At 42.1% G+C, this 25,629-nt stretch overlaps 1 protein-coding gene across 1 annotated transcript in view; it reads right to left on the bottom strand.

The window, feature by feature from the left end:
- The window catches only part of cfap299 (cilia and flagella associated protein 299), a 109,514-nt gene extending 86,138 nt beyond the window's left edge, over positions 1-23,376 (bottom strand). Inside the window, exons 1-5 of the mRNA XM_060906659.1 lie at positions 23,266-23,376; positions 17,062-17,192; positions 7,401-7,413; positions 7,346-7,348; positions 3,477-3,535 (exon numbers count right to left, since the gene is read on the bottom strand). Coding sequence (XP_060762642.1) covers positions 3,477-3,535; positions 7,346-7,348; positions 7,401-7,413; positions 17,062-17,192; positions 23,266-23,376 — 317 coding nt within the window. The remainder of the gene's footprint in view (positions 1-3,476; positions 3,536-7,345; positions 7,349-7,400; positions 7,414-17,061; positions 17,193-23,265) is intronic.
- Between the last annotated feature and the right edge of the window lie 2,253 nt (positions 23,377-25,629).

Below are 25,629 nucleotides of genomic sequence, written 5' to 3'. Positions count from 1 at the left end.
GAATTTATCCCCATGTCAACTCTAATTGATTACCTCTGAATTAGATGTAACAGCCAAAAAATATTTTTCTTAACCTAGATTAAGAATTATATTATATTAATTACATTAATTATAGCGGGGCGGCACGGTGGTGTAGTGGTTAGCGCTGTCGCCTCACAGCAAGAAGGTCCGGGTTTGAGCCCTGGGGCCGGCGAGGGCCTTTCTGTGCGGAGTTTGCATGTTCTCCCAGTGTCCGCGTGGGTTTCCTCCGGGTGCTCCGGTTTCCCCCACAGTCCAAAGACATGCAGGTTAGGTTAACTGGTGACTCTAAATTGACCGTAGGTGTGAATGTGAGTGTGAATGGTTGTCTGTGTCTATGTGTCAGCCCTGTGATGACCTGGCGACTTGTCCAGGGTGTACCCCGCCTTTCGCCCGTAGTCAGCTGGGATAGGCTCCAGCTTGCCTGCGACCCTGTAGAACAGGATAAAGCGGCTACAGATAATGAGATGAGATTATTGGCTACAGCATTAGTATTAAATTATTAACACATGAGCAACTGGATATGCGTGATTTTGTGCTCAGTAGACTAATTAATTTTTAATTATAATATAATATAATAATAATTAATTAGAAATGAGACTGAATCAGTCAAACAGGACTAAGTGATTATGAAACCATGAGGGCTATCATTTTGTTTTTCAGGACTTTCAAGCTTGTAATGTGGAATTCACAGACTTTTCACTTACTGCAAAGACTTGACACGTGGCGACCTTAAAGGAGATACACAGAACCATGGCCTCACTTTTTGTTTATAAATGCCTTGAGACCTCAAGAATGGCACAGGAATAGTTTTAAGCATAAACAATAAATCTAATATAGTCATTTTTATGATTAAAATGATTCATTTAGGTAGCGGTCTGAGTGAATGACCTTGACATCTGTGACGTCACCACAGGAAGTCTATCGGCCTCATCGCCATTTCCGCGATACTAAAACACAGAGCTGACTGAAACTTCGAACTTCCATTTTGAGCTAATTTATCACCATGCCACACAGATGTGTTGCTGGCAGGTGCAGCAACACGACAGAAGGTGGATTTACGTTGCATTCATGACCCAAGAATGTTCAAACTGCAAAGATTTGGACACGTTTTGTGAGAAGTTCAAGGGCACATTGGGCGCCTATGAAGTGGTCTCTCCTCTGCTCTGCACATTTTACTGAAGACTCGTATGAGACCTCTGATCTGTTGAGGAGCGTTGGCTATAAGCCCGTATTGAAAGAGGGTGCAGTACCAACAATTAAAGGAAAAGAAAACTACAAGAAAAGGAAACAAAGTTCAGTTGCACCAGTTCTCCTGGAGTGTGAGCCGAGGGTTGTTGCTAAAACTCGGGACGGGATGGGACATATTATCGCTCGGGCAGTGACCTCCCTGCGGTTGTTACTAAAACCAGTGACGTCCCGTCCCATCCTGGGTTTTAGTAATTGCCTGAGCCGAGCAGTAATGGCAGAGTACTCAGTAAGGAGAAAATGGAGACTGAGTGGACCAGCCATCAGATTTCTCTGCTGGATATGCTTGCCTCAACAGCAATATCTCGCCCTTACATTGAAGAAGCGAATGAACGGAGAACTGAACAAACAACTGAAAGTCAGATTATTTTGAAACAATCAGCCACAAGGTCGGCCTTCAAGAAGCGAGAACACAGATGGGTAAGATGCGACTCTCATTTGGATAGAAAACAACAAAAACACTCGTTGTTTACCTGCATTTAGATTAATACATGTAACTTGTATTGTGTGTTTAAGTTATTGTGTGTTTAAGTTATTAAGTTATTATAAGATTATTTAATTTGCTTCAGAATGTGATTGTCTCAGTTCATCTGATTATTTAATTAATCTTTTACGTTTTATCAGTGAAAATGCATGCATGTACGTGTATGTTGCACAAGTTATAACACCTATCCTGTTTTAATGAGAGTCAACCCACAATCAATGAAGTCAAATCAGTCTTAGTTGAGCAAGTCGGTCACGGTATTTCTTACTTTCACCATAAGTTTTATGCCTCCGCCACCGTAAGGTGCAGGAGGCATTATGTTTTCGGGTTGTCCGTCCGTCCGTCTCGAAACCTTGTGAACGCGATATCTCAAAGGCTACTGAAAGGAATTTCACCAAACTTTCACTATTCGTGCGCTTTGGGACAAACATGAACTGAGTAGATTTTCAGATCAAAAGGTCTAAGGTCAAGGTCACTGTGAGGTCAAATGTCTGTCCGAAAACCTTGTGAGCGCAATATCTCCAAGGCAGATGAAAGGAATTTCACCAAACATTCACCATTTGTGCATTTGGGGACAAACATCAACTGATTAGATTTTGAGATCAAAAGGTCTAAGGTCAAGGTCACTGTGAGGTCAAATGTCTGTCCGAAAACCTTGTGAACACAATATCTCCAAGGCTAATACAAGTAATTTCACCAGGTCATGATTACTGTGAGGTCAAATGTCCATTCCCGAATCACAACTTAATAAGGCGTGTAGTCTACCGGGCAGAGGCATCCCCATCGACGCCGTTGGCGTCAAGTTCTATGTAGTTATTTATATGACTTTGGTCTATAGCTGTCGAAGGCCTCAGCCTTAAAACTGGTTCCTGCTGTGACGTCACACACTCAGGGCTGGCTGGCTCAGCGGGGCAGCTCGAATGCCAACTTTTTTTATTTTAACTCTCAAAAATATATTTTTTTCACTCCCAATTATGCAGCATACAAGAGTCGAGGACGGAGATACTATCCAGTCAGAAATGTATTTAAAAATAAAGGTTCTGCGTATCTCCTTTAACAATGAAACCTGACAAAAATAAGAATCTGTCCTAATATGGACCTTCCACAGAGTTTTACAGTCTCTGCTGGGGGTAAATGGCTTGTCACCGGAGCCAGAGGATCTATCTCTGAATGTGTTTACAGCAATATAAACAGCACATTAGCGTGAGGGGATGCTTACGGGCAAGACAGATTCATGGGACCCTTTTCCTTTTGTAATAATCTTTCAAACAATTTATTCGGCAAATGCTTTGGCATCTCTAATATGTTCCATTCAGCTGCACGCTGGCAGATGCATCAAAAACACTTTGGCTGGATAACACCATTTGTTACAATCTGGTCTAATAGTGCATGAAAGTAAAGCGCTGGCAAGAGCAGAGATGTGCAAACATTCTACAAAAATGTTAACGATTAATACGTGGAAGTGATATAAAAGACATTTGCCTTCCTGCTGAAAATAAAAATTGTAAAGTACATTTATAGTCTCAAATGGATTATTTTGTGTGTTGGGATGAATGATGATGCTCAGATCCTTGCCACCCTCCCCTTCCTCTCTCTCTCTCTCTCTCTCTCTCTCTTTCACTCTTGCATGAAAGCACAGGATAAACAGGATTTGGAGAGAGCTGCTTGCCTTGGACAGATGACCACTAGCATGAGAAGGCCAAAGTTCCTCATAAAATTCTCCTACCTCAAGCAGATGTTTAAACTGTATTTTACATTGGACCTTCTTCCACGTGGACTTTTTCCCTCGAACTTTACGCCAACTGCAAATGATTTGACAGTAGCCAAATCAGTGTTCTCCTACAACTTCCCATACCCTCCTCTATAATTAAGAAGTCACAAGGCAACCATACTGAAGCACTGTTAAGGACCCGAAAGACTGAAGCCCATCAAAATCAGCAGAATTTTATCAAGTGCATGAGCAACATGTTTAATAATGATTTATCTTCGAGCTGTGCTCGAGCTCAAATTTACTATCTGTTTGTACAGCTGAGAGGAGAGGCAGTGTTTAACGCCTGGAATATAATAAAAGAAATTCAATACAGCGCACTGCCCTGAGCACTAACTCTCTGCTATTCTATCACCTACGTCAAACAAATTTGATACTTACCGAATCCTAATTATCATTAAACGCCCCGTCCTGTCTTCCGCCCTGAAATTTGTTACGGCAAATTATTTCAAACATTATTGATGAAACGTCATTACAATCCCTTAGTTGGAAAACGTTTGAGATCCATAATAAGATCATATCTTCGCCCACAATTTGCAAACAAGTTACTCAGCTGGATGATCCTAAAAGAAAGGATTCCCTGAAGAAGTCTGAGGTATTTCAGGGAGTGACAGATGTGTGAAGACTCTTATTTATTTATTTTTTTACATTTTATGGGAATAAAATTGAGCTCTCAATAGCCAGGCAGATGGCAACCTTAAATAATACAGTGATTTCTAAAAAATCAGCACTTACAGTGCTTGGAATATTTTTCCTGAGGGTACTTGGGTGAAAAGAATCTTATGGAAAATATTATTTTGGTCTGTTGAACGTCAAGGGAAATTCCACACAGCATGACAATTTATTTAACTCTCTTTTTTTGGAAATCCTCTGTCACCTCTGATTAAATTGAGCCAAATGTATCAATTACACATGCTGTTCTCCCTGTTCTACCCTCATTACTAACTCTTCATGGATGTATTAGGAGGTAGGAGGTGCCCTGTAAATGAGTCCCACAGCTGTCATACATTTAGACGCAAGAGATATTTAAATAACATAATCCTTGTTTCTTCTCCTGGACCTAATGATTTGCATTGAAAAACATGTAACTTAAGGTTAGCTGTCATGTTCTTAACATAGGCATTAGCTAATTCTTTGTTCAAATTTTTTCCGAGCTGAATAATTTGCACCTCATTTTAACATCGTACATTTATAAGACTCTTTCCTTTTCAAATTAAACGACTCTAGGACAGAAATCTGACTGGGGTCCACATCCTAAGCAGTCCGGCGAGCAAAGAGAATTATATAATGTCTCACTCTTCACTTAATTTGTGTCAGATGATTGAATACTTTCAGACAGGAAGTATGAACTTGCCGATCCATTTTGCTGTGTCTCTTTAATGAATCTTTGACACTTAATTATGATCGATTCATTTTCAGCCCTATAATAATATACTATTAAAGACCTAAACATGACTCCAGCTATAGCCCGCCTTTCAGGAGCTGTATTCCTCCATTACACACGACCATGGGTTATTACATTAATCTGCTTTGCACATGTTGGCTTTGTGGGTTTAGCCTCATCAACTTGTAAGAGCTTCTAATCATACTCTAGCTTGGTGGCCATTTACCACACTGGAACTTAAAAGCACCATGAATCCTAGTCATCTGAATAACCAGTCTGACCATGAGAATAAGAAGCACCTCGTCTTTCTTTGCAGGTTTGTACACTTGGATGTTAGATCTGATTTAATGCATTATACAGGGAGTCCAAAAAAAAGTCAAGAAACAATGGGAATATGTTGAGCAAAATCTGCAAAAAACATGGTACAGTGGCTGAGAAAATGCACAGAGCATCAGGCCCCAGTTTCGCAACACCAATGACCATAACTATACCTATAACCATGGTGGACAAAGTACCCAACTTCATTACTTAAAGGACATGGGACATGAAACATAAATGCACGCTATATCAGTTTCTTTCCATTAAAAATATGAAATAATTGCATCAACAAATACAAAATTATCTATTAAATTCAGCAAAATCGTTATATTCGTGATGATTATATGGCATTTCTGCTCGAGCTCCGATATGCATATTTTACAACCGGAAGAGCCGCTGTCACGTGATCATACGTCACAAAAACTTTCGGGTACAGCACAAGCGGGTAGATAAATATGGAGAAGTGTGAATCGTGATGATGACGAATGCGACAAAATAGTTTTTGTGTCTTGGATGACAAGAAAATTGTTTCGTTTTTAGAGTGTTTAACGTACATTGAACATCATGGTGTATTGCGACCTCCCAGTCAGTCAGACGCGCTGTTACTCCTGTTAGCAATGTAGCTAGGCTCAGCATGGCCAATGGTATTTTTTGGGGCTGTAGTTAGATGCGACCAAACTCTTCCACGTTTTTCCTGTTTACATAGGTTTATATGACCAGTGACATGAAACAAAGTTCAGTTACACAAATTGAAACGTGGCGATTTTCTATGCTATGGAAAGTCCGCACTATAATGACAGGCGTACTAACACCTTCTGCGCGCTTCGACAGCGCATTGATACCTTCACTCGGAGTTGTACCATTATTTTTTAGACAGGGCGGACGGACCAGGGCATTCGCCCGCCTGGCCGTGCCCGACGAGGAGCGCTCTCGGCCGGCTTGGGAGGCAGACGGCAGCCCCTCCTGGAAGTGTGGTTTTACCATGGGCCTCATGCGGTAATGATTAGTATTATAATTTTGGGTGTATCAATTATTGATTATCATAATTCTGACTCGTTTCGCCATTTTGAATGTTTTCATCTCGGACTCTGGAAGCATTGTATCTCAATCAATCTCGAAAAATATCAGCAAAAAAAAAACTAGCTTGCAACGGACTTTAGCTAGATCTATGATGAACTTTCAATGTATGATACAAAAATAATACTTCTTTCAACAGATCATTAGCCTTTGAGCAGAATTGTTTACCAGGATGTGTTATCGAGCCGACCGCTTTCAGTTTCATGGAGATTGAATGAACTCTCACTCTCAGAATCATCTGACCCGTCAGAGTAAAGACAAGATCCATGTTCATGTGAATTTCCAGCTATCGGTTCGAATTGATAGGGTCTAACTTCACATCTCTGTGAAACATCGGGAATGTCACTGTCGATGGTGTCCATTTCGGTAACCTGTTTACATTAGATTCCCAAGCGCTGGCTCCTTGAAAAGTTTTTGTGATGTCACGGGTCACGTGACCGCTTAGCTAATTAACGAATCATTGTTTTATGCTGATGTATAAAAAAGTTGAATAATGTGATGATTTTCACATTTTTGACGCCCCGCAGTGATTTAGATGGCATTTCTTATGTCCTTTATACATAATTATACCCAGAAAAAAATCCATGTCCCATGTCCTTTAAGTCAAAGTACAGATCCCACTGGTCAAATGTTACGCCGATACAAGTGAAAGTTGTCCAGTCAATTTTTTACTTAAGTTAAAGTACTGAAGTACTTGCTTTTAAAAATACTTAAGTATTAAAAGTACATTTTCTGTCAATGCATCGTTGTATTATTGCCACAGCGCTTACAAAACCGAATGCCGTTACCAAAGACAGAAATGTGAATTCACAAAATGAACGCATGCTGTGCCATCATGGTGGTTTAACGTTAAGCTAGCTAGTCAGTGAAACTCCACCTGACATGCTAGCAAACTCTTTTCAAACTCGAAATCATATTGGGTAGCTAACGCTACTAGAAAAGAAAGACTTCTACATTCTGTTTATTTGGCAAGATTATGCAAAAACATATTTCTGAAAGGACTTCAGATAAGTTAACATTATTCACGTTAGCATAACTCCGTTTTTACACGCTAACTAACAGTGTCCAAGTTAACTACCTATGTGTTAATGTTAGCCGTGGACAAGGCGATGGCAACTTGGTGGGCAAATCCATAGAAAGTCATTTGACTAACCGGACTGCACAGCTATTGCAACGTTATCGCTAGCTCTAAAAGCACAGACAACTTTGTTGCAAGCTTTCTCTTGGAAAAAAAAATTATATACCTCAATATGCTTCTGCAGGTCGGACGGTGAGTTTTTGTAGGCCGTGATGTGGTTCATTTTAGGCAAACAAAGCAAACATCTCATCTCATCTCATCTCATTATCTCTAGCCGCTTTATCCTGTTCTACAGGGTCGCAGGCAAGCTGGAGCCTATCCCAGCTGACTACGGGCGAAAGGCGGGGTACACCCTGGACAAGTCGCCAGGTCATCACAGGGCTGACACATAGACACAGAGAACCATTCACACTCACATTCACACCTACAGTCAATTTAGAGTCACCAGTTAACCTAACCTGCATGTCTTTGGACTGTGGGGGAAACCGGAGCACCCGGAGGAAACCCACGCGGACACGGGGAGAACATGCAAACTCCGCACAGAAAGGCCCTCGCCGGCCCCGGGGCTCGAACCCGGACCTTCTTGCTGTGAGGCGACAGCGCTAACCACTACACAGTGGTACAGTGTCACCTGCGAAAAAACCAATCATGTTTTAGAAACTAAAAGACAAAAACATCCACTTTCAAAGCTGCTTCATAGTAACGAGTAACGAGGACCTTGATAGAAATGTAGTGGAGTGAAAAGTATGATATTTGCCTTTCAAATGTAGTGAAGCTAGAGTCAGAAGTTTCCCAAAAAAATAATACTCAAGTACAGATACTCAGTGTACTTAAGTACAGTACTCAAGTAAATGTACTTCGTTACTGTCCACCTCTGCCTATAACTACAACTATGACTATACCTATGCCTGAATTTAGTTCCAGTCTGGAGCAGTCACACCACAACTATAATCCCGACTATAATATCTGTTGGTCCTGCCACTCAGGTAAATAAATATACATGGTTGTTGGTTTTCGCAGGAAAATATAGCAGTTGTATGCTGTTTGTGTGCACACCCAGTAGCACACAATGGCTGACAGTGACAGCAAAGAAGCTGCTTTTGATGCACATTTTGCACAGAAGGCAAAGCCGAAAGAAGAAGAAAAGGAGAATCTGGGTGCATGAAGTCTTGGAGCACAGAGAGAAGCTGGGAGAATTCCACTGTCTTATTCGGGAATTGTCTTCCCATGGGATTCTTCAACAGCTTCTCCTCCATGATGCAACAAGGATGTATAAAAATGCCTGGGAAAAATAGCACACGCTCAGACATCACATGAAAACAATTACCTGATCGGTCAGATGTTTTATCAGATCAGGTCCAGGCCTGGAAAAATCGCTCCAGAAGCAATCTCACTGATACGGATAAACCCAGGCCTGGGCTATAGGTATCGTTATCGGTCTGGTGTGATTTATCCGGACTGATTTATTTATAGTTATTGTATAGTTGTAGTTATCTGTATTGTGGGACCGGGCCTTAAAGGTAACCATGTAGAGCACATGCTCCATGCACCCATCCATAACCATTTATCCTGTACAGGGTCGCGGCAAGCTGGAGCCTATCTCAGCTGACTATGGGCGAGAGGCGGGGTACACCCTGGACAAGTCGCCAGGTCATCACAGGGCTGACACATAGAGACAAACAACCATTCACACTCACATTCACACCTACGGTCAATTTAGAGTCACCAGTTAACCTAACCTGCATGTCTTTGGACTGTGGGGGAAACCGGAGCACCCGGAAGAAACCCACACGGACACGGGGAGAACATGCAAATTCTACATAGAAAGGCCCCCATCAGCCACTGGGCTCGAACCCGGACCTTCTTGCTGTGAGGTAACAGTGCTAACCACTACACCACCGTGCCGCCCTAGAGCATATGTTGTATCTAATAAATACAAAATAAAGTATATGCAGTTTTACTGTCATTGGTTCCTGTTTTTTTTTTTTTATACCGTGTAGAAAAAGAAACCACAAAAAACACTCTGATTTTGTGTTAAAAATGACTTTTCTCCTTTTTGGTTAAAGGACACAAAAATGGCAATTATATTACCATAAAGTAAAAGAGATGAAAAAGAAGATCTGGGTCTTTAGGACACTCATTGCTAAGCTGTAAACTGAATATTAGGTTTAATGATGCCAAAAATGAAACACAATGATAAATTAGTTTCATTAATTTTATGCCCCCAGTTTCTGAATTATCTCTCAGGGCATCACTTTTTCTTCATGGCTCATTTCCATGAAGATGGAAATAAAGTAAAGGAAATAAGCACAAGAAAAGAACATTGCTATTTATAACTATTTGTGTAATCGCAGTCAAAGCAAAATTCCTTCCTGCTCACCTATAAAATCAGCAATGGAACTCAGTGATGGGGGGGAAAAAATCCCTGGAAAATTTGGAAATAATGAAATATTGGGCGGCACAGTGGTGTACTGGTTAGCACTGTCGTCTCACAGCAAGAAGGTTCTGGGTTCGAGCCCAGCAGCTGACGGGGCCTTTCTGTGTGGAGTTTGCATGTTCTCCCCATGTCTGTGTGGGTTTCTTCCGGGTGCTCCGGGTTCCCCCACATGCAGGTTAGGCTAATTGGTGGCTCTAAATTGACCGTAGGTGTGAATGTGAGTGTGAATGGTTGTCTGGGTCTATGTGTCAGCCCTGTGATGACCTGGCGACTTGTCCAGGGTGTACCCCGCCTCTCGTCCATAGTCAGCTGGGATAGGCTCCAGCTTGCCTGCGACCCTGTACAGGATAAGCGTTTACGGATAATGGATGGATGGATGAAATATTGAAAACGCTAAACGTGCCTGTTTAAGTAGTTCTGACATCAACATGATTATAATAGCCATTCCATTGTATAGTTAATTGATAATGAACTTGTTTGAGATGCATTTTGTATGGGAACAGGCGTACAGCTGCTCCAGAAGAAGATTACTTCATACTTAGTAACAGTAAATTGTAAAATTGTACCATTTTCAGTAATTTGGTGCATCGATACTTTTTCAGTACCAGTATCCTGTGCAATTACAAAGAAACGTAAAGGTGGGCCTCTTCATTTGAAAGTGTTACATGAGAAATATTTTAACACAAAAGCTAGAGTTTGCTGCAGAATCCATCATATACATCCACCATTTGCAAAGAGGGGTCGAATTACAAAGCAGATGATGACAGTACTGTCTATTGTCTTTGCCGCACAGATATATAATGTAAAAAACACTTCCACCTCTGCTCTGGGATACTGGAGGCCGGGTTATGAGTCACCACACATCATAGGCCTTGGAGTGTAATGTAAAGGATGAAGATGAATACGTTGCCTACCTCTGCGTGGTCACTAACCACTGTAACAGTTCCTAATAAAAACAGTTTACTAAGAAGTCCAGAGTGGGTGGGTGGGAAAAAAAACGCTGCACTGCTCCGCCAACTTGGACCCCTCTTCGAAGAATGCTGCTTACATGACAAATGGCATGCAGGGAGGAAATGGTTAAAAGCAGAACAAGCAAACAGATGGTTTCATTATGGCCATAACAGAAATCCAGCCTGCCTTCGTTGGAATTGGGATGGTGACCGTTTTGAGAAGGCACTAGCTCAGAGTGAGCACTGATTAAATCCCTTAATATCAAAGCTGATATGGAGTCAATGAAGATTAATCAGTTGCAAAAGCAGACTAAATGAAACCATCTTTAAATCTTGACCACACAGTTGTTACATGTGGTGGTGAAAATGATCACAAGCAAACAGAGCCAGATGATTCCAGGACAAAAAGAAGCTAACTGAGGTCTGGTCATCTGGCAATCTGGTTTGTAGTAATCCAAAAGAGCCTGATGAATGAGGACTTAATTAAAGCCCACTGAATATCACCACTATTGTCCTTTTAAAGACAATTGGATTTTAATGATTCGTTCACTTTAGTGGTAAGGTGAAGCATGCTAATGTTCTAGAACCATTTTTTTTTTAGCTCATCCGGCTGTAGGCCAGGCCGGATGAGCTTATGCAATCACGTGTCGTCCGTCCATCATCGTCCGTCCACAATTTACAAAAATTGCTACTCCTCCTACACGATTGATTGTATTTCGAACAAACTTACATACAGTGTTCCCGAGGTGGGTGTGCATAAAAGTTGTCGAGATGGTGGTGCCACCTGTCATATTTACGATTTTATGGGTGTCTAAAATTTTTGGGTGACTCGTCACATTAAACGCTACTCTTCGTAACCTGCTGGGACGTTTTCACTGAAACTCACCCAGAAGACTCTAAAGACATATACCAACAAGAGTTGTTCACCAGATGGCACCACCTCCCATGGATCAGTCTACAGAGGGGTCACATGCAATTTCATGAAAATCGCTACTCGTCCTACAGGAGTGATCAGATTTTGATCAAACTCATATGGAATGTTCTCCAGGTTGGGATGTATAAAAGTTGTCAAGACAGTGGTGCCACCTGTCATATTTAACATTTTATGGGTGTTTGAATATTTTGGGTGACTTGTCACACCAAACACTACTGTTCATAAACTGCTGGGACATTTTCACTGAAACCCACCCAGAAGACTCTAAAGACATATTCCAACAAGAGTTGCTCACCAGGTGGTGCCACCTGCCATGGATGCGGCTATACAGGAGTCGTATGCAATTTCACATAAATCGGTACTCCTCCCACAGGACTGATCGGATTACAAACTCACACACAACAACAGTGGCCGCTATGAGCTACAGCCTCATTGAGGCTATTTCTTGAGACATGTGGTACAGAAGTACAGAATGATCGCAGGGTGTGTATAGTAGTGTTATAATCACCTATTTGGTGCTTCACTAATAAAATAAGTATGTGTCCGCTGCCAACCTTATTAAAAAGCCATCCAAGTCTGACAAGTGAGCTAAATGTAAATGTGCTAAACAAGGCTCGGTACATTTTTATTTCCTTTACCAAATCATACATCATAGATCAGCATTGCTGACATGCCCTCCCATGTTCTCCATCATACAAAAACAAGTTGTAGTGCTAGTTTCGTGACAAGAGCTCCAACACACAAAAATGAACTTGTTATGCTTAAGGCCTCTGGTTTGAGCCACACATGTGCCGAGCTAATTTCTGCACCGCCAAGTTTCATTCACACGCCACGTTCACAGCTATCAACCGCATTCAAGACACATGCGTATACACAATTTTATAAAGAACATTTGTTCCAGATTGCCTTGATGCATTGCAAATCTATCAAGGAAGCGGCTTTTGCCAATTTTTGAGTTCTTTTCAACGCTAACAAGCTGAATGAGAGAGCTGGCATTTAAGCCCAGTGAATACAGATATTTGTTCAGCTGATTTAAATACAGTTCCATTCAATGGGAACATTCAGCAATGAAAGGTGGGAAAAGACTATTATCCAACATCCAACATACACAATTCATTTTTGCGAAAGCTGTTCCATTGTTCTATCCTGTAGGAACATATAGGGTCATAATTGGTGACACTTTTACATATTCACCCTTCTCATAAGAAACCAGTTGGGCTCAATAATAGTCTTAAAATGCTGAATAAAATACTTAACTCTTGTTATCTGTTCACTAACAGCAATTGTTATACATATAGGACACTTTTTTGATGGAATAAAAACATGTGTTCTATTCACTTCTAGTGGGTTTCATTCATTTGGTTTGATAGCATACAATATTGTTAGCATATCGCTTATCCTATGTTTATTACATCACTCTACCCAATGGAGAATGAGTGTGCGATATTGTTACGATATTGCACGTTGTCAAGACAACACGATGTCACACATTGGAGCTGATGCAAATATTCAATGAGAAAGTTTTCTGCTGTGCATGCGCACAATCGTTTCTATGTTCGCTGGGAAAGAGAAAGACGCACTGAATACCTGAAAGGCTACCAAAACTTCATTATTCTTCACGCATATTTACAAGAGAAAAACATACCAACAGACATCGAAAAACTGGAAAAGAGACGTCGGAGATGTAAAACTTCTGCGCTAGCAAGTGACTGTGGCAATTTGTAAACAAACATGGCCGCCAGGTTTGCTTCGTTAAATGCGGAAGATCTTGAGAGAATTTTGACTGCCAGATCGCTCCGTTGTGTGTAGTTGTCGGTGTTGATTTTAAAAGTAACTAAGTATTATATAGGGAAATGAATACTTAAGTCTGAGTGAAAACTACTGTGGCGAGCGTGCCTGGAAGACGAGTCTGGAGACAGAAATCTTAGTTTCTCGGTCATTAGCCTGTGTTACTTGCTCTCAATGAATGCTATACTGACTGGAAGGTGACTGCACTGCTACACTAACAGCGCCAACTCGCGGGTAAGCTAGCGCTGGGCTTCGAGAATGCTGATATGAAGAAAGTGTGTATGTATAATAATAATAATAATATTGGCTGGCTTTTTTTTTGTGGTATATCAAATATATTCCTTTCAGCTAGCGTGATACTGACCTCGTCTTTGACTCATTTTGTATCATGCTAGCTGAATGGAATATATCTGATATACCACTCAATGCCAGCCAATATTATTTAAATATTTTCCCATTACCCCATGACGAGTGTTTTGTTTTATAATACAACTGTTAAATTCTAAAATGCAGAATTTCATTTATTTTATGAAGGCTTTTGAAAAATTTATTTAATTGACAATATAAGCTAATATAAGCCCCTTTAAATGTTTCACATCATGGCAGGTACTGTGAACAGAGCTGTGACATGAGAACCATGTGACAGAGATGATATTTCAGTTTTTCATATTTTCAGAAACCTTTGTTCAATTTGTGCTAAAAGTGGAGCAGCGCTAAATAATTTTAGCATTGTTCCACTTAAAGTAAAAAATGAAAATGCCTCATGTTGACCTAACCACTGATGCCAGAAACCACTGAACACCATGGCATCGTCGTACAGGCCTACTTGTCTATGCCTTGAAAACACAGGGTCCAATTTCAGCCTATGCAGACGAGGGATTAACACTCGGGTGCATGTGTACAGTGTATGTTCGCGGCACAGTTTTACTTGGCCAAGGAAGGATGGCTCCTCCGGCCATTGAGGTAGAAAGACTAGAATTTTGCGGAGGCCTTTTTTGGAAGAAGCAAAACAATGGACAAAGAGCATGACTGTGGTGGCTTGCTGCAGGGAAATAAGCGCCCGTTACGGGCGCATAAGGTCACGACATCTGCTGACATTTACTGCTGGGCGCAGGCCAAATTGCGGGTTTTGGGGCTCATGCCAATACCTCATATCAGTACAGCGCTAAACCACCAGGCCTCTTCTTGGCGCTTTGAGACCTGTGTGACCCTGCACTTTTTTTGATCCAAGGCTAGCAGTCATAGATTTGTGAAGATACTGTGAACTGTAAACGTGAAGACTGGGCTCTGAGTTGATATTCTAGTCTAGATACTGTGTGTTAATCTAAACAGTATGCCAATTACTATATGCACAGTGTGTTTCTGACTGTGTGCTCTTCGAGACAAATACACATGGGGTCCAATTCTAACACTTCAAATCTGGTTTGTGAAAAAAAACTTTTAATTTATTTGGTTCATTTGTATTTGTCACTGAAAACCACAGAAGGGAGACAGAGAGAGAAGGAGAGGAGGAAAAAAAAAAGGAGAGACCTGGCAAGGGGAGGCTGAGTCATTTAAACAGTCCCTGGCCTCCGTTTAATCACACAAAGGAAAACCTTGAGTTTACTGTTGTCCTTGATTCAATGCAGTCATAACTAAATGCAGAACCTCTATTCACCCGAACAGCCATCATTCATTCAGGCATCTCTTTCATTCACGTTTTCTTCATTGGGTGGAGGTTTGAGTTTCACACAAGTCCTCTCAAAGCAAAATCCCTTCGTTTGTTCGTCTCACACTTTGCTGGCAAGATACCTCCATGGAAAGCTGTCAAATGGAGCATGTTATATACTAGCCTTTAGCAGGGTAACAAAAGGGCAACATCTGATTAGCATTCACTGCACAATCTCCCTCTTCCCTTAGTATTTTATTACCACAGGTGCAAGGGCATTCATTGATCAGATGCACGCTATGGGCAAAGCTTATCCTAATTGAAAACAGCTCTATTTATACACCTGCAGGCACTAAAGCTCTCTGAGAATGTGAGGGCTTGCAGAAAAGAAAGAGAGAAAGGGAACGGCAAAGAATGAGGAGAGTTATAGAGACGAGCAAATCTTACGCAAAAGACGAGAGGAGCGGCACTCGTGAAAACAGCAGCTCTTGGAAAAGACGAACGTGATGAAAACGTCCTGTTAGTGGCCGACTCATAAAACTTGCTTATGCACAGCTTAATTCTGCTGTGTCTGGCAAAAAATATGATACGCTGTTCACTGGGTCAGATAATATTAAGACTGTCTGTTACGCAACGTATCATGTTCAACATGATGTTCGTATAAATGTCACAGCAGAGCTGTAAATCTTTATTCTGCCCCATTTAGCACTTTTGGAACTATTAGCACTGACACGAATACAGAGTTAGTACACACTTAGGCACTCGATGTCCACATGTGACAGTCATTCTCTGTGCTGTTCCAAATCTCTAATTACACGGTGCTTTCGATTAGCTTTAACAGTATAACAATATGGTGACAGAGGTCCTATTGGACTCCGTAGACCAAAGAAATGACTACTGGGACAAATTAATTCAAAATAGCCAAAGCTTAAAATAGTCTTCGATCAACTGCCGTGCTTCTGATTCAAACCTTCCTACTGCAAACCTAAAATATAATTATGTTCAGCTAAAGACAAAGCCAATGTCGCAACAATTATGAGATATAAGGCGTCTTCCAAGTCCAAATGATTTAAACATAAGATCAAGGTCAACCCTTAGCCCAGAGATAAGCCGAGACTATAAAGGAGCTCTTTGGTTGCTTTTCTTCTGCTTTGGACTTTATTTTCAGCAACTGTTTCTTTTTTCAATCAGCATTTTGATTTTGATGTATTACTTTACTTAAGCTGAAACCAAGAATGTCTAACCATGTTTTAGTAGGGTCGAATGCCAAAGAGACACGTCTACAGGTGGTTTAGGCAGGGGAGCTGGCCGCAAGCAGCCAGAGAAAACACAAATATAGTGCTCCAAAAATGTTTCCTGAAGACCGACCACACCAACTATGCAATCATCGCTGAGTGCAAGTCCAAGTTTACGGCATCCCAAAACTCCCACAAACACACAGAAAGCGCTGCTTTTACTCTTATCCCAGTCCAGGCAACATAGTCCTAGAATATCACACATGAGACTTATCCGGTGACATTTTTGGCCAAATGCCTTCATATAATACGACACATACTGATGTAAACCCTCTTTAAATTTGTTATTTCGTTCCAGCTGATAGTAAAATGTTCTGCCATGACCCAAATTTAACCAAACAGGACTGTCGAATGCATTATGTTGTTTTTCTTCTTATTTTCTGTGAGCAGCAGACAGGTTCTTTACCACACCTCCACCTTAATGTTAGTCTCAGTATCCAGAAATATACCTAAAATGGGCCTAACATACGCACTTTGCTGATGTTATACTGTTACACAGCCAATTGTCCTTGAAATATAGAATAAACATGTTACTTGTGGACTTACTGGAAAACATTTTGGCAAATGTGCACTCTCAAGGTCACAGAATGGTGTGAAGATCATCCCTCTCTGCAGTCAACACACATTAACTTACTTTTGCTCGCTCCTTTTGGAGAGCCTGGAGGCCTGAGCAGCTGCTTTCCTGCTCTCGAATTCCTCTCTCTTCCAGACCTCGCCAGTGCCCCTGAGGCCCAGCTCCACCACCTGGCGAGCCAACTTCTCATCCTGAAAGAGCAATAATCAGATCTGGTGAGTTCTGCACAGGCCAGGAGGGGGTGCTTACAACTCAATGAATAACAGCGATCAAGGCGATCCACTTTAAGTCAACGCATTACAAACTTCACAGTGCATGTAGTTTGGTGTAGTTTGGTGTAGTTTGGTGCCATCCTTAAGATGCACCGTGGCTTTCTGGATCGAGGATTTCTGCCACATGTCAGTGAGTCGACGCAGAATGGATCATGCAATAGCCACATGACTGAGGAAGATTCTTTGGGCCGTCAAACAAAAGAACTGCTTTTATGTGGCCATGAGGAAATGAGTTGGCAAAGCCTGGCTGGTTAGGAAACAGCAGCGATGTGGGAGAAAGTGGAAACTGTTAATTTGAATCGAAAGACAGCAAAATTGTTTCAAGCATTTTGAAGTGGCACGTTTTGAGACTTCTTCTAGCCATAAAGCCTTCTGTGATCATTTAAAAGTCTGAAGGAACTAGTGAGTACAGCAGGCCACGTGTTAGCGGAAAGGAAGGTCCATCTCTCCTAGTTCCCAAGCAAATTTGGGATCTGATTTAGCATGTGCTGGAGTCAAATATGGACCCTCATTATAAAGAACGATTGGTTTGTAATTAAAAAATACGGTGACAAGCTGCAGACTCACTGTAAACGGCACGCGATATCTTTCATACCCTTGAAGGTGAGGGTAGAGTCATTCTATAATACAAATGTTGCTAAGATGAAGAGACATTTGGCTGTTGAAAAACAATTCCCAAGCCATGTTCAGCAAATAACACCACTTCATCTCAGATTTGTGTTTTTGCCATGTGCTTTGAGATGGATGCTGGAGAACTTACTGTGCCGAGTTTCCCAAAAGCATCGTAGCAGAAAGATCATCATTAAATGGTTGAGCAAGCAGCACAATGAACACTGTCTCTCCTAGTTAAGATGCTCTTAGTGTTAAAAGGCTTTTGGGAAACCCACCACTGATTGTTACAACGTGCTGACGCTGGAGACCTGTTCCATAAATGTTAAATGAATGTCTCCTCGTGGAAAGTGTCACCATATAAACAATGCTTCTCTTTGTTAAATAACAAAATGTTTTAATACGCATCTATTAACCGTAGATTCGGAACATCCACCACACAACCCCCTGCATTAGTTGTTACTATAAAAACAATAATATATTACAACAAGTGCGTTAATATAAACTTAAGAGTTGCATTGCAGCCTGATCTACTATCTGAACTGCTGTACGTATATAGAAAACTACAGAGCACCTTCTGACCAGTCAGATTCGGGAATTTAACAGCACTGTGGTATAAAGCTTTTTATTCGATCCACATTCACTGGATATGAGCAATCACACGCTCTGATTGGCTACTCTACAGGCTATCAGCTCATATACCATGAGTAGAGAAAAACAAAATGGCGGTGCATGTTGCTGAACCAGGGCGGCACGGTGGTGTAGTGGTTAGCGCTGTCGCCTCACAGCAAGAAGGTCCAGGTTTGAGCCCCGTGGCCGGCGAGGGCCTTTCTGTGCGGAGTTTGCATGTTCTCCCCGTGTCCGCGTGGGTTTCCTCCGGGTGCTCCGGTTTCCCCCACAGTCCAAAGACATGCAGGTTAGGTTAACTGGTGACTCTAAATTGACCGTAGGTGTGAGTGTGAATGGTTGTCTGTGTCTATGTGTCAGCCCTGTGATGACCTGGCGACTTGTCCAGGGTGTACCCCGCCTTTCACCCGTAGTCAGCTGGGATAGGCTCCAGCTTGCCTGCGACCCTGTAGAACAGGATAAAGCGGCTAGAGATGATGAGATGATGATGAGTATTTCATGGTAAGAACTTCTTTTTTTGTTTGTTTTTCAAGAATTATTATTATAGCATTTTTCACAAATTGCTACTGTCATTCCTCTGGTTTGTTTACATTCTAAGTGGAAATGATTTTGTCTGAGGTTTTGTATAAATTTTTTATTTATCGAATTTGCAAAAAAAAAAAAATACTCTGTTTCTTAAAATCCAGTGAATGTGGATAGAATAAAACCATTATTCCACTCAATCTCATCATACATGGCTTATAGCCATCTCGGTGCTACGCGCCTTGTTGGCTATCAGCTCATGTACGACTCGATTTCATGGAATAACTGTTCAATAATATACTGACTTACCAAAGACTAATTTAACATCAGTTAAGAAGGTATGTCTTGGAATGACAGCAGTAAAGTCACTGCTGAGAATATGTGAAAGCATATAGTTTAGGACACACACACACACACACACACACATTCCTGTAACCCAAAATGAGCTCTGGCCAATGAAAAATGATCCCTAACATGTGTCTGAAACCGTCCCTTTGGGGTAATCATAGTTAACAAAACACATAATGAGTTCACTATTGTGGACAATTCCTCCACCTAATGTTTGAATTATTTATAAACCTCATCTCCTGAGCACCACATTAACAAATCCCAAGTAAGCAAGCAGTCAGATGGAAAAATGTTATTTGGAAATCCAACTTGGGTCCTTGGGGGGGAACCAGGCAGAACATTCCCAGGATTCATACCAGGCTGAAGTACCTGCAACACAACTGCTTTAAAAAAAACCAAAATACTGACACTTGCTTAGGTTTACTGTTGTTGCTGTTTTCATTCTGGATGAAGTAGCTACAATGACAGAGAAAGGGAACGTACTTAAGTCGTTGCCTGATATCACAAATGTAATGATATTGTTACATTATGCAGTACCGTATATAAGACTACACTGATGCAGTGAACTTATATCAGTGAATGATACCACCGGCTAACATGCCTAATTGAAAGAACATTACCTTCGACGTTAGAGAAAGCAGTTCTCTAATATATATCACATTCTGATCCCAGTTATCAGTGATTATAAACGCTTTTGTTTAGGGTGAACTGGTGTAAAGCATTAGATTAAACAATTAGTGGATTTGTTTGATTTAAGATCTATTTTAATCCGAGTTGTGTTCCACCACACAATTTTTTAACAGGGCTTAACAAATCAGCAATAAAAAACAAAACAAAACCTTACACTCTGATTAAAAGCTTGATCTGGGATTAATTCTGGTTGCCTGCCATTATGGATTTGCCAGTCTGAAAAAGTAAATAGTAATAATATTACTTGGTCACTATAGATACTTTTTCCTCTTTCTTTTTTAAGGAATTCAATGGAGTAACAGGATCTGAGTTAGTCTCAGTTTATTATAATACTAAACCCAGGATTAATTGCTTGCATCAATGCAATCCTGATTATTCTTAAACAAATTTTAAGCTTTGGTTTAAATTTCCGACAATTACAATAAGTGATAATCCAGTTTGTGTTATTGTTCACACATATTACTCATTCTTTTTTTATTATACTGTATTCATTAAATTAGTAATATTTTATCATAATTTTATTTATCAACACCTGAGTACTGACGCCAGCTGATGAGCTAATGTTTATTGCACGGCTCATACTGAATTTACAGTATATTCAGTGTGTGTAATAAAATATCTCATAATAAAAGTGTAAACAGGGAACATACTGATGTTGGTTAGAGCCTACCTATATTTTTATATTACACATGATCACCATACTTTTTTCACTCTGTAAAAGCACCCTAATGCCGCTTTTCCACTACAAACGCGGCTGAGTCGGGCTGAGCCGTGCCGGGCTGAGTCGGGCTGAGTGGGGCTGTTGGAGTTGCATTTCGACTACAGCCGCGCTGAACCATGCTGGCTGGAAGTGGGTGGACACATTGGGTGGAGTTAGCGAAAGTGGGTGGACGTCACGTGATGTCGTTAAGCAGCGCAAACAGTGACATCAGTGAGCTTTTAAGCGGTAGTCTCACGACCCGGAGAGTAAACAATAAACATGGAGGACATGGAGTCGTTAGTGTTGCTGGTCTTGGTGCTGTGGCTTGTTGTCACCGACAACGCGGACAGATACTGGCAAGAGCGTATAGATGAGGTGAGGCGCATAAGGCTTCAGAAATTCTCGTAATTCGTAATTCTCCTTCTTCCGGGTTTACGGTGTTTACAGATCCCAGCGTGCTCGCGGGGCGTGTGTGGGCATGTGAGGACACTCCTCCTCACCAATCAGTGCACAGGGGAGTGTCTGCTCACGCCCCCAGCCTCACTCGGCTCGCTTTGGCTCGCTTCAGCCCCACTCCAAAACCGTGCGAGTTTTAGGGGCTGAGCAGGGCTGAAGCGAGCCGAGTCGTGCTGGTTTTTGGTAGTCGAAACGCGAGCCGTGTCGGGCTGAAGTGAGCTGAAGCGAGCTGAAAAAGGGTAGTGGAAAAGGGCCATCAGTCTTTTGCACAGAACTGCAGGCCCATATGTGGATATATCATGCAATTATATTACATTATAGGCATTTAGCAGACGCTCTTATCCAGAGTGACAGGGCCTGGGGAGCAGTTGGGGGTTAGGTGTCTTGATCAAGGGTACTTCAGCCATGGATTTTCCTACAGGTCCAGGGAATTGAACCAGCGACCGTTTGGGCCCAAGGCCATGGCTGCTCCATATACTGTATTTGAATGTAGATACTTGCTATATACAGTATGTCACATATAAGCCTTGGCCTAATGGTTAGAGAAGCCGCTTCGGGACCAAAAGTTCACTGGTTTGATTCCCTGGACCAGCAGGAATGGCTGAAGTGCCCTTGAGTAAGGCACCTAACCCCCAACTGCTCCCCAGGCTGCTCTGGGTGTGTTGTATGTTGCTCTGGATAAGAGCGTCTGCTAAATGTAATATAAGTAAAATTCATACACTATTAAACTGTCATACACTACCGTTCAAAAGTTTGAGGTCACCCAGACAATTTTGCGTTTTCCATGAAAAGTCACACTTTTATTTACCACCATAAGTTGTAAAATGAATAGAAAATATAGTCAAGACATTTTTCTGGCCATTTTGAGCATTTAATCGACCCCACAAATGTGATGCTCCAGAAACTCAATCTGCTCAAAGGAAGGTCAGTTTTATAGCTTCTCTAAAGAGCTCAACTGTTTTCAGCTGTGCTAACATGATTGTACAAAAGTTTTCTAATCATCCATTAGCCTTCTGAGGCAATGAGCAAACACATTGTACCATTAGAACACTGGAGTGATAGCTGCTGGAAATGGGCCTCTATACACCTATGGAGATATTGCACCAAAAACCAGACATTTGCAGCTAGAATAGTCATTTACCACATTAGCAATGTATAGAGTGTATTTCTGATTAGTTTAAAGTGATCTTCATTGAAAAGAACAGTGCTTTTCTTTCAAAAATAAGGACATTTCAAAGTGACCCCAAACTTTTGAACGGTAGTGTATATCATGCAACTATATTACATTATAGGCATTTAGCAGACGCTCTTATCCAGAGTGACAGGGCCTGGGGAGCAGTTGGGGGTTAGGTGTCTTGATCAAGGGTACCTCAGCCATGGATTTTCCTGCAGGTCCAGGGAACTGAACCAGCGACCGTTTGGGCCCAAGGCCATGGCTGCTCCATATACTGTATTTGAATGTAGATACTTGTTATATACAGTATGTCACATGTAAGCCTTGGCCTAATGGTTAGAGACGCAGCTTTGGGACCAAAAGTTCACTGGTTCGATTCCCTGGACCAGCAGGAATGCCTGAAGTGCCCTTGAGTAAGGCACCTAACCCCAGGCTGCTCTGGGTGTGTTGTATGTTGCTCTGGATAAGAGCGTCTGCTAAATGTAATATAAGTGAAATTCATACACTATTAAACTGTCATACCTTGGACACCATATATGGTTATACGCCCCATTTCCGCACTTGCTTTTATGCGCGGGCCAATTTAATTGTTTAGCACTTTCGTGGCGCCATCTAGTGGCAGCCCAGGGTAATGACCTGCTCAATTAATAACCACTGTAGTTCAATTACATCCGAGCCGACTATAACTGCACTTACACACTGAGGACAGAGTATGGTGCTAAGTGTGAGCACGGCATTCATTTTAAACCATTTTCTCTTTTCTGCTTGAGAAGAAAACAAGAATAAACATTCACTTATAACATGAAGTTAATAAACCAGCTGGGTGAAGGAAGAAAATGAAACAATACTGAAGCGTTTAAAATTACCTCGAGGTAATAAAGGTCTAACGGCGTTATCTTAGAGTCTAAATACTCATCGTAAGTCAGAAACTCGTTTCCAGTTCCGTCTAAATCCGTCTTCGTGCCGTCTTTCGCCATTTTGTTTGCGACGCGACAGGTGGTCTCCATAGCAACGGCCCACGTGACCTGCTTGATTCCTGGATGCACGAGAACAGCACATTAGATATCTCTCATCTCATCTCATCTCATCTCATTATCTCTAGCCGCTTTATCCTTCTACAGGGTCGCAGGCAAGCTGGAGCCTATCCCAGCTGACTACGGGCGAAAGGCGGGGTACACCCTGGACAAGTCGCCAGGTCATCACAGGGCTGACACATAGACACAGACAACCATTCACACTCACATTCACACCTACGGTCAATTTAGAGTCACCAGTTAACCTAACCTGCCTGTCTTTGGACTGTGGGGGAAACCGGAGTACCCGGAGGAAACCCACGCGGACACGGGGAGAACATGCAAACTCCACACAGAAAGGCCCTCGCCGGCCCCGGGGCTCAAACCCGGACCTTCTTGCTGTGAGGCAACAGCGCTAACCACTACACCACCGTGCCGCCACATTAGATATAATGTAATATAATGCAACAATTAATTAAACCATTCACAAAGTGCGAAAGTTATTTATTTTGATTTTTTTTTTATTTCATTAGCTTTGCCATAGCAATATACACTATATTGCCAAAAGTATTTGCTCACCCATCCAAATTATCGGAATCAGGTGTTCCAATCACTTCCATGGCCACAGGTGTATAAAATCAAGCCCCTAGGCATGCAGACTGTTTTTACAGTTTGGAGCTGGCCCCTTCCTCTTCCAACATGACTGTGCACCAGTGCACAAAGCAAGGTCCATAAAGACATGGATGACAGAGTCTGGTGTGGATGAACTTGACCGGCCTGCACAGAGTCCTGACCTCAACCCGATAGAACACCTTTGGGATGAATTAGAGCGGAGACTGAGAGCCAGGCCTTCTCGTCCAACATCAGTGTGTGACCTCACAAATGCGCTTCTGGAAGAATGGTCAAAAATTCCCATAAACACACTCCTAAACCTTGTGGACAGCCTTCCCAGAAGAGTTGAAGCTGTTCTAGCTGCAAAGGGTGGACCGACGTCATATTGAACCCTATGGATTAGGAATGGGATGTCACTTAAGCTCATATGTGAGTCAAGGCAGGTGAGCAAATACTTTTGGCTATATATATATATATATATATATATATATATATATATATATATATATATATAATCTTCTTTTGGCTGCTCCCGATTAGGGGTCGCCACAGCGGATCTTTTGTTGCCATTGCTCCCGGTCTTCAGTATCCTTCTGCCACTTTCACGTCCTCTCTCACCACATCCATGTATCTCCTCTTTGGCCTTCCTCGTTTTCGTTTGCCTGGCAGCTCCATCCTCAACATTCTCCTTTCAACATGCTCTGCATCTCTTCTCAGGATGTGCCCATACCATCTCAGTCTCATCTCATTATCTCTAGCTGCTTTGTCCTGTGCTACAGGCAAGCTGGATCCTATCCCAGCTGACTACGGGCGAAAGGCGGGGTACACCCTGGACAAGTCGCCAGGTCATCACAGGGCCGACACATAGACACAGACAACCATTCACACTCACACCTATGGTCAATTTAGAGTCACCAGTTAACCTAACCTGCATGTCTTTGGACTGTGGGGGAAACCGGAGCACCCGGAGGAAACCCACGCGGACACGGGGAGAACATGCAAACTCCGCACAGAAAGGCCCTCGCCGGCAACGGGGCTCGAACCCGGACCTTCTTGCTGTGAGGCGACAGCGCTAACCACTACACCACCGTGCCACCTCAGTCTTATCTCTCTTAGCTTAATTCCCAAGCTCTCCACATGTGCTGTCCCTCTGATGTGCTCGTTCCTTATCCTGTCCAACCTCCCATCGCAAACCTTAACATCCTCAACTCCGCCACCTCCAACTTTGCCTCCTGTCTCTTTGTTAAGGGTACGGTCTCCAATCCATATATCACATCTGGTCTCACTACTGTCTTATACAGCTTACCTTTCACTTTTGCTGGGACTTTCCTATCACAAATGACTCCCAAAATCCTTCTCCAACCGCTCCACCCTGCCTGCACTCTCTTTCTCACCTCACTATCGCAGCCCCCATTTTCCTGCACAGTTGACCCCAGAATGTATGTATATATATAAATATTATGGTTGGGAAACCACTACAGCTTGCGCCAATTACAGTGGCCCCGTTGTACCGAATCTGCATGTCTTTGGACTGTGGGGGAAACTGGAGCACCCGGAGGAAACCCACGCAAACACGGGGAGAACATACAAACTCCACACAGAAAG

Source organism: Neoarius graeffei, chromosome 24 (assembly GCF_027579695.1).
Source record: "Neoarius graeffei isolate fNeoGra1 chromosome 24, fNeoGra1.pri, whole genome shotgun sequence".
In the NCBI taxonomy this organism is placed as follows: Eukaryota; Metazoa; Chordata; class Actinopteri; order Siluriformes; family Ariidae; genus Neoarius; species Neoarius graeffei.
The sequence above is the reverse complement of the archived record's forward strand: the minus strand, read 5'-3'. Positions and strand labels throughout refer to the sequence as shown.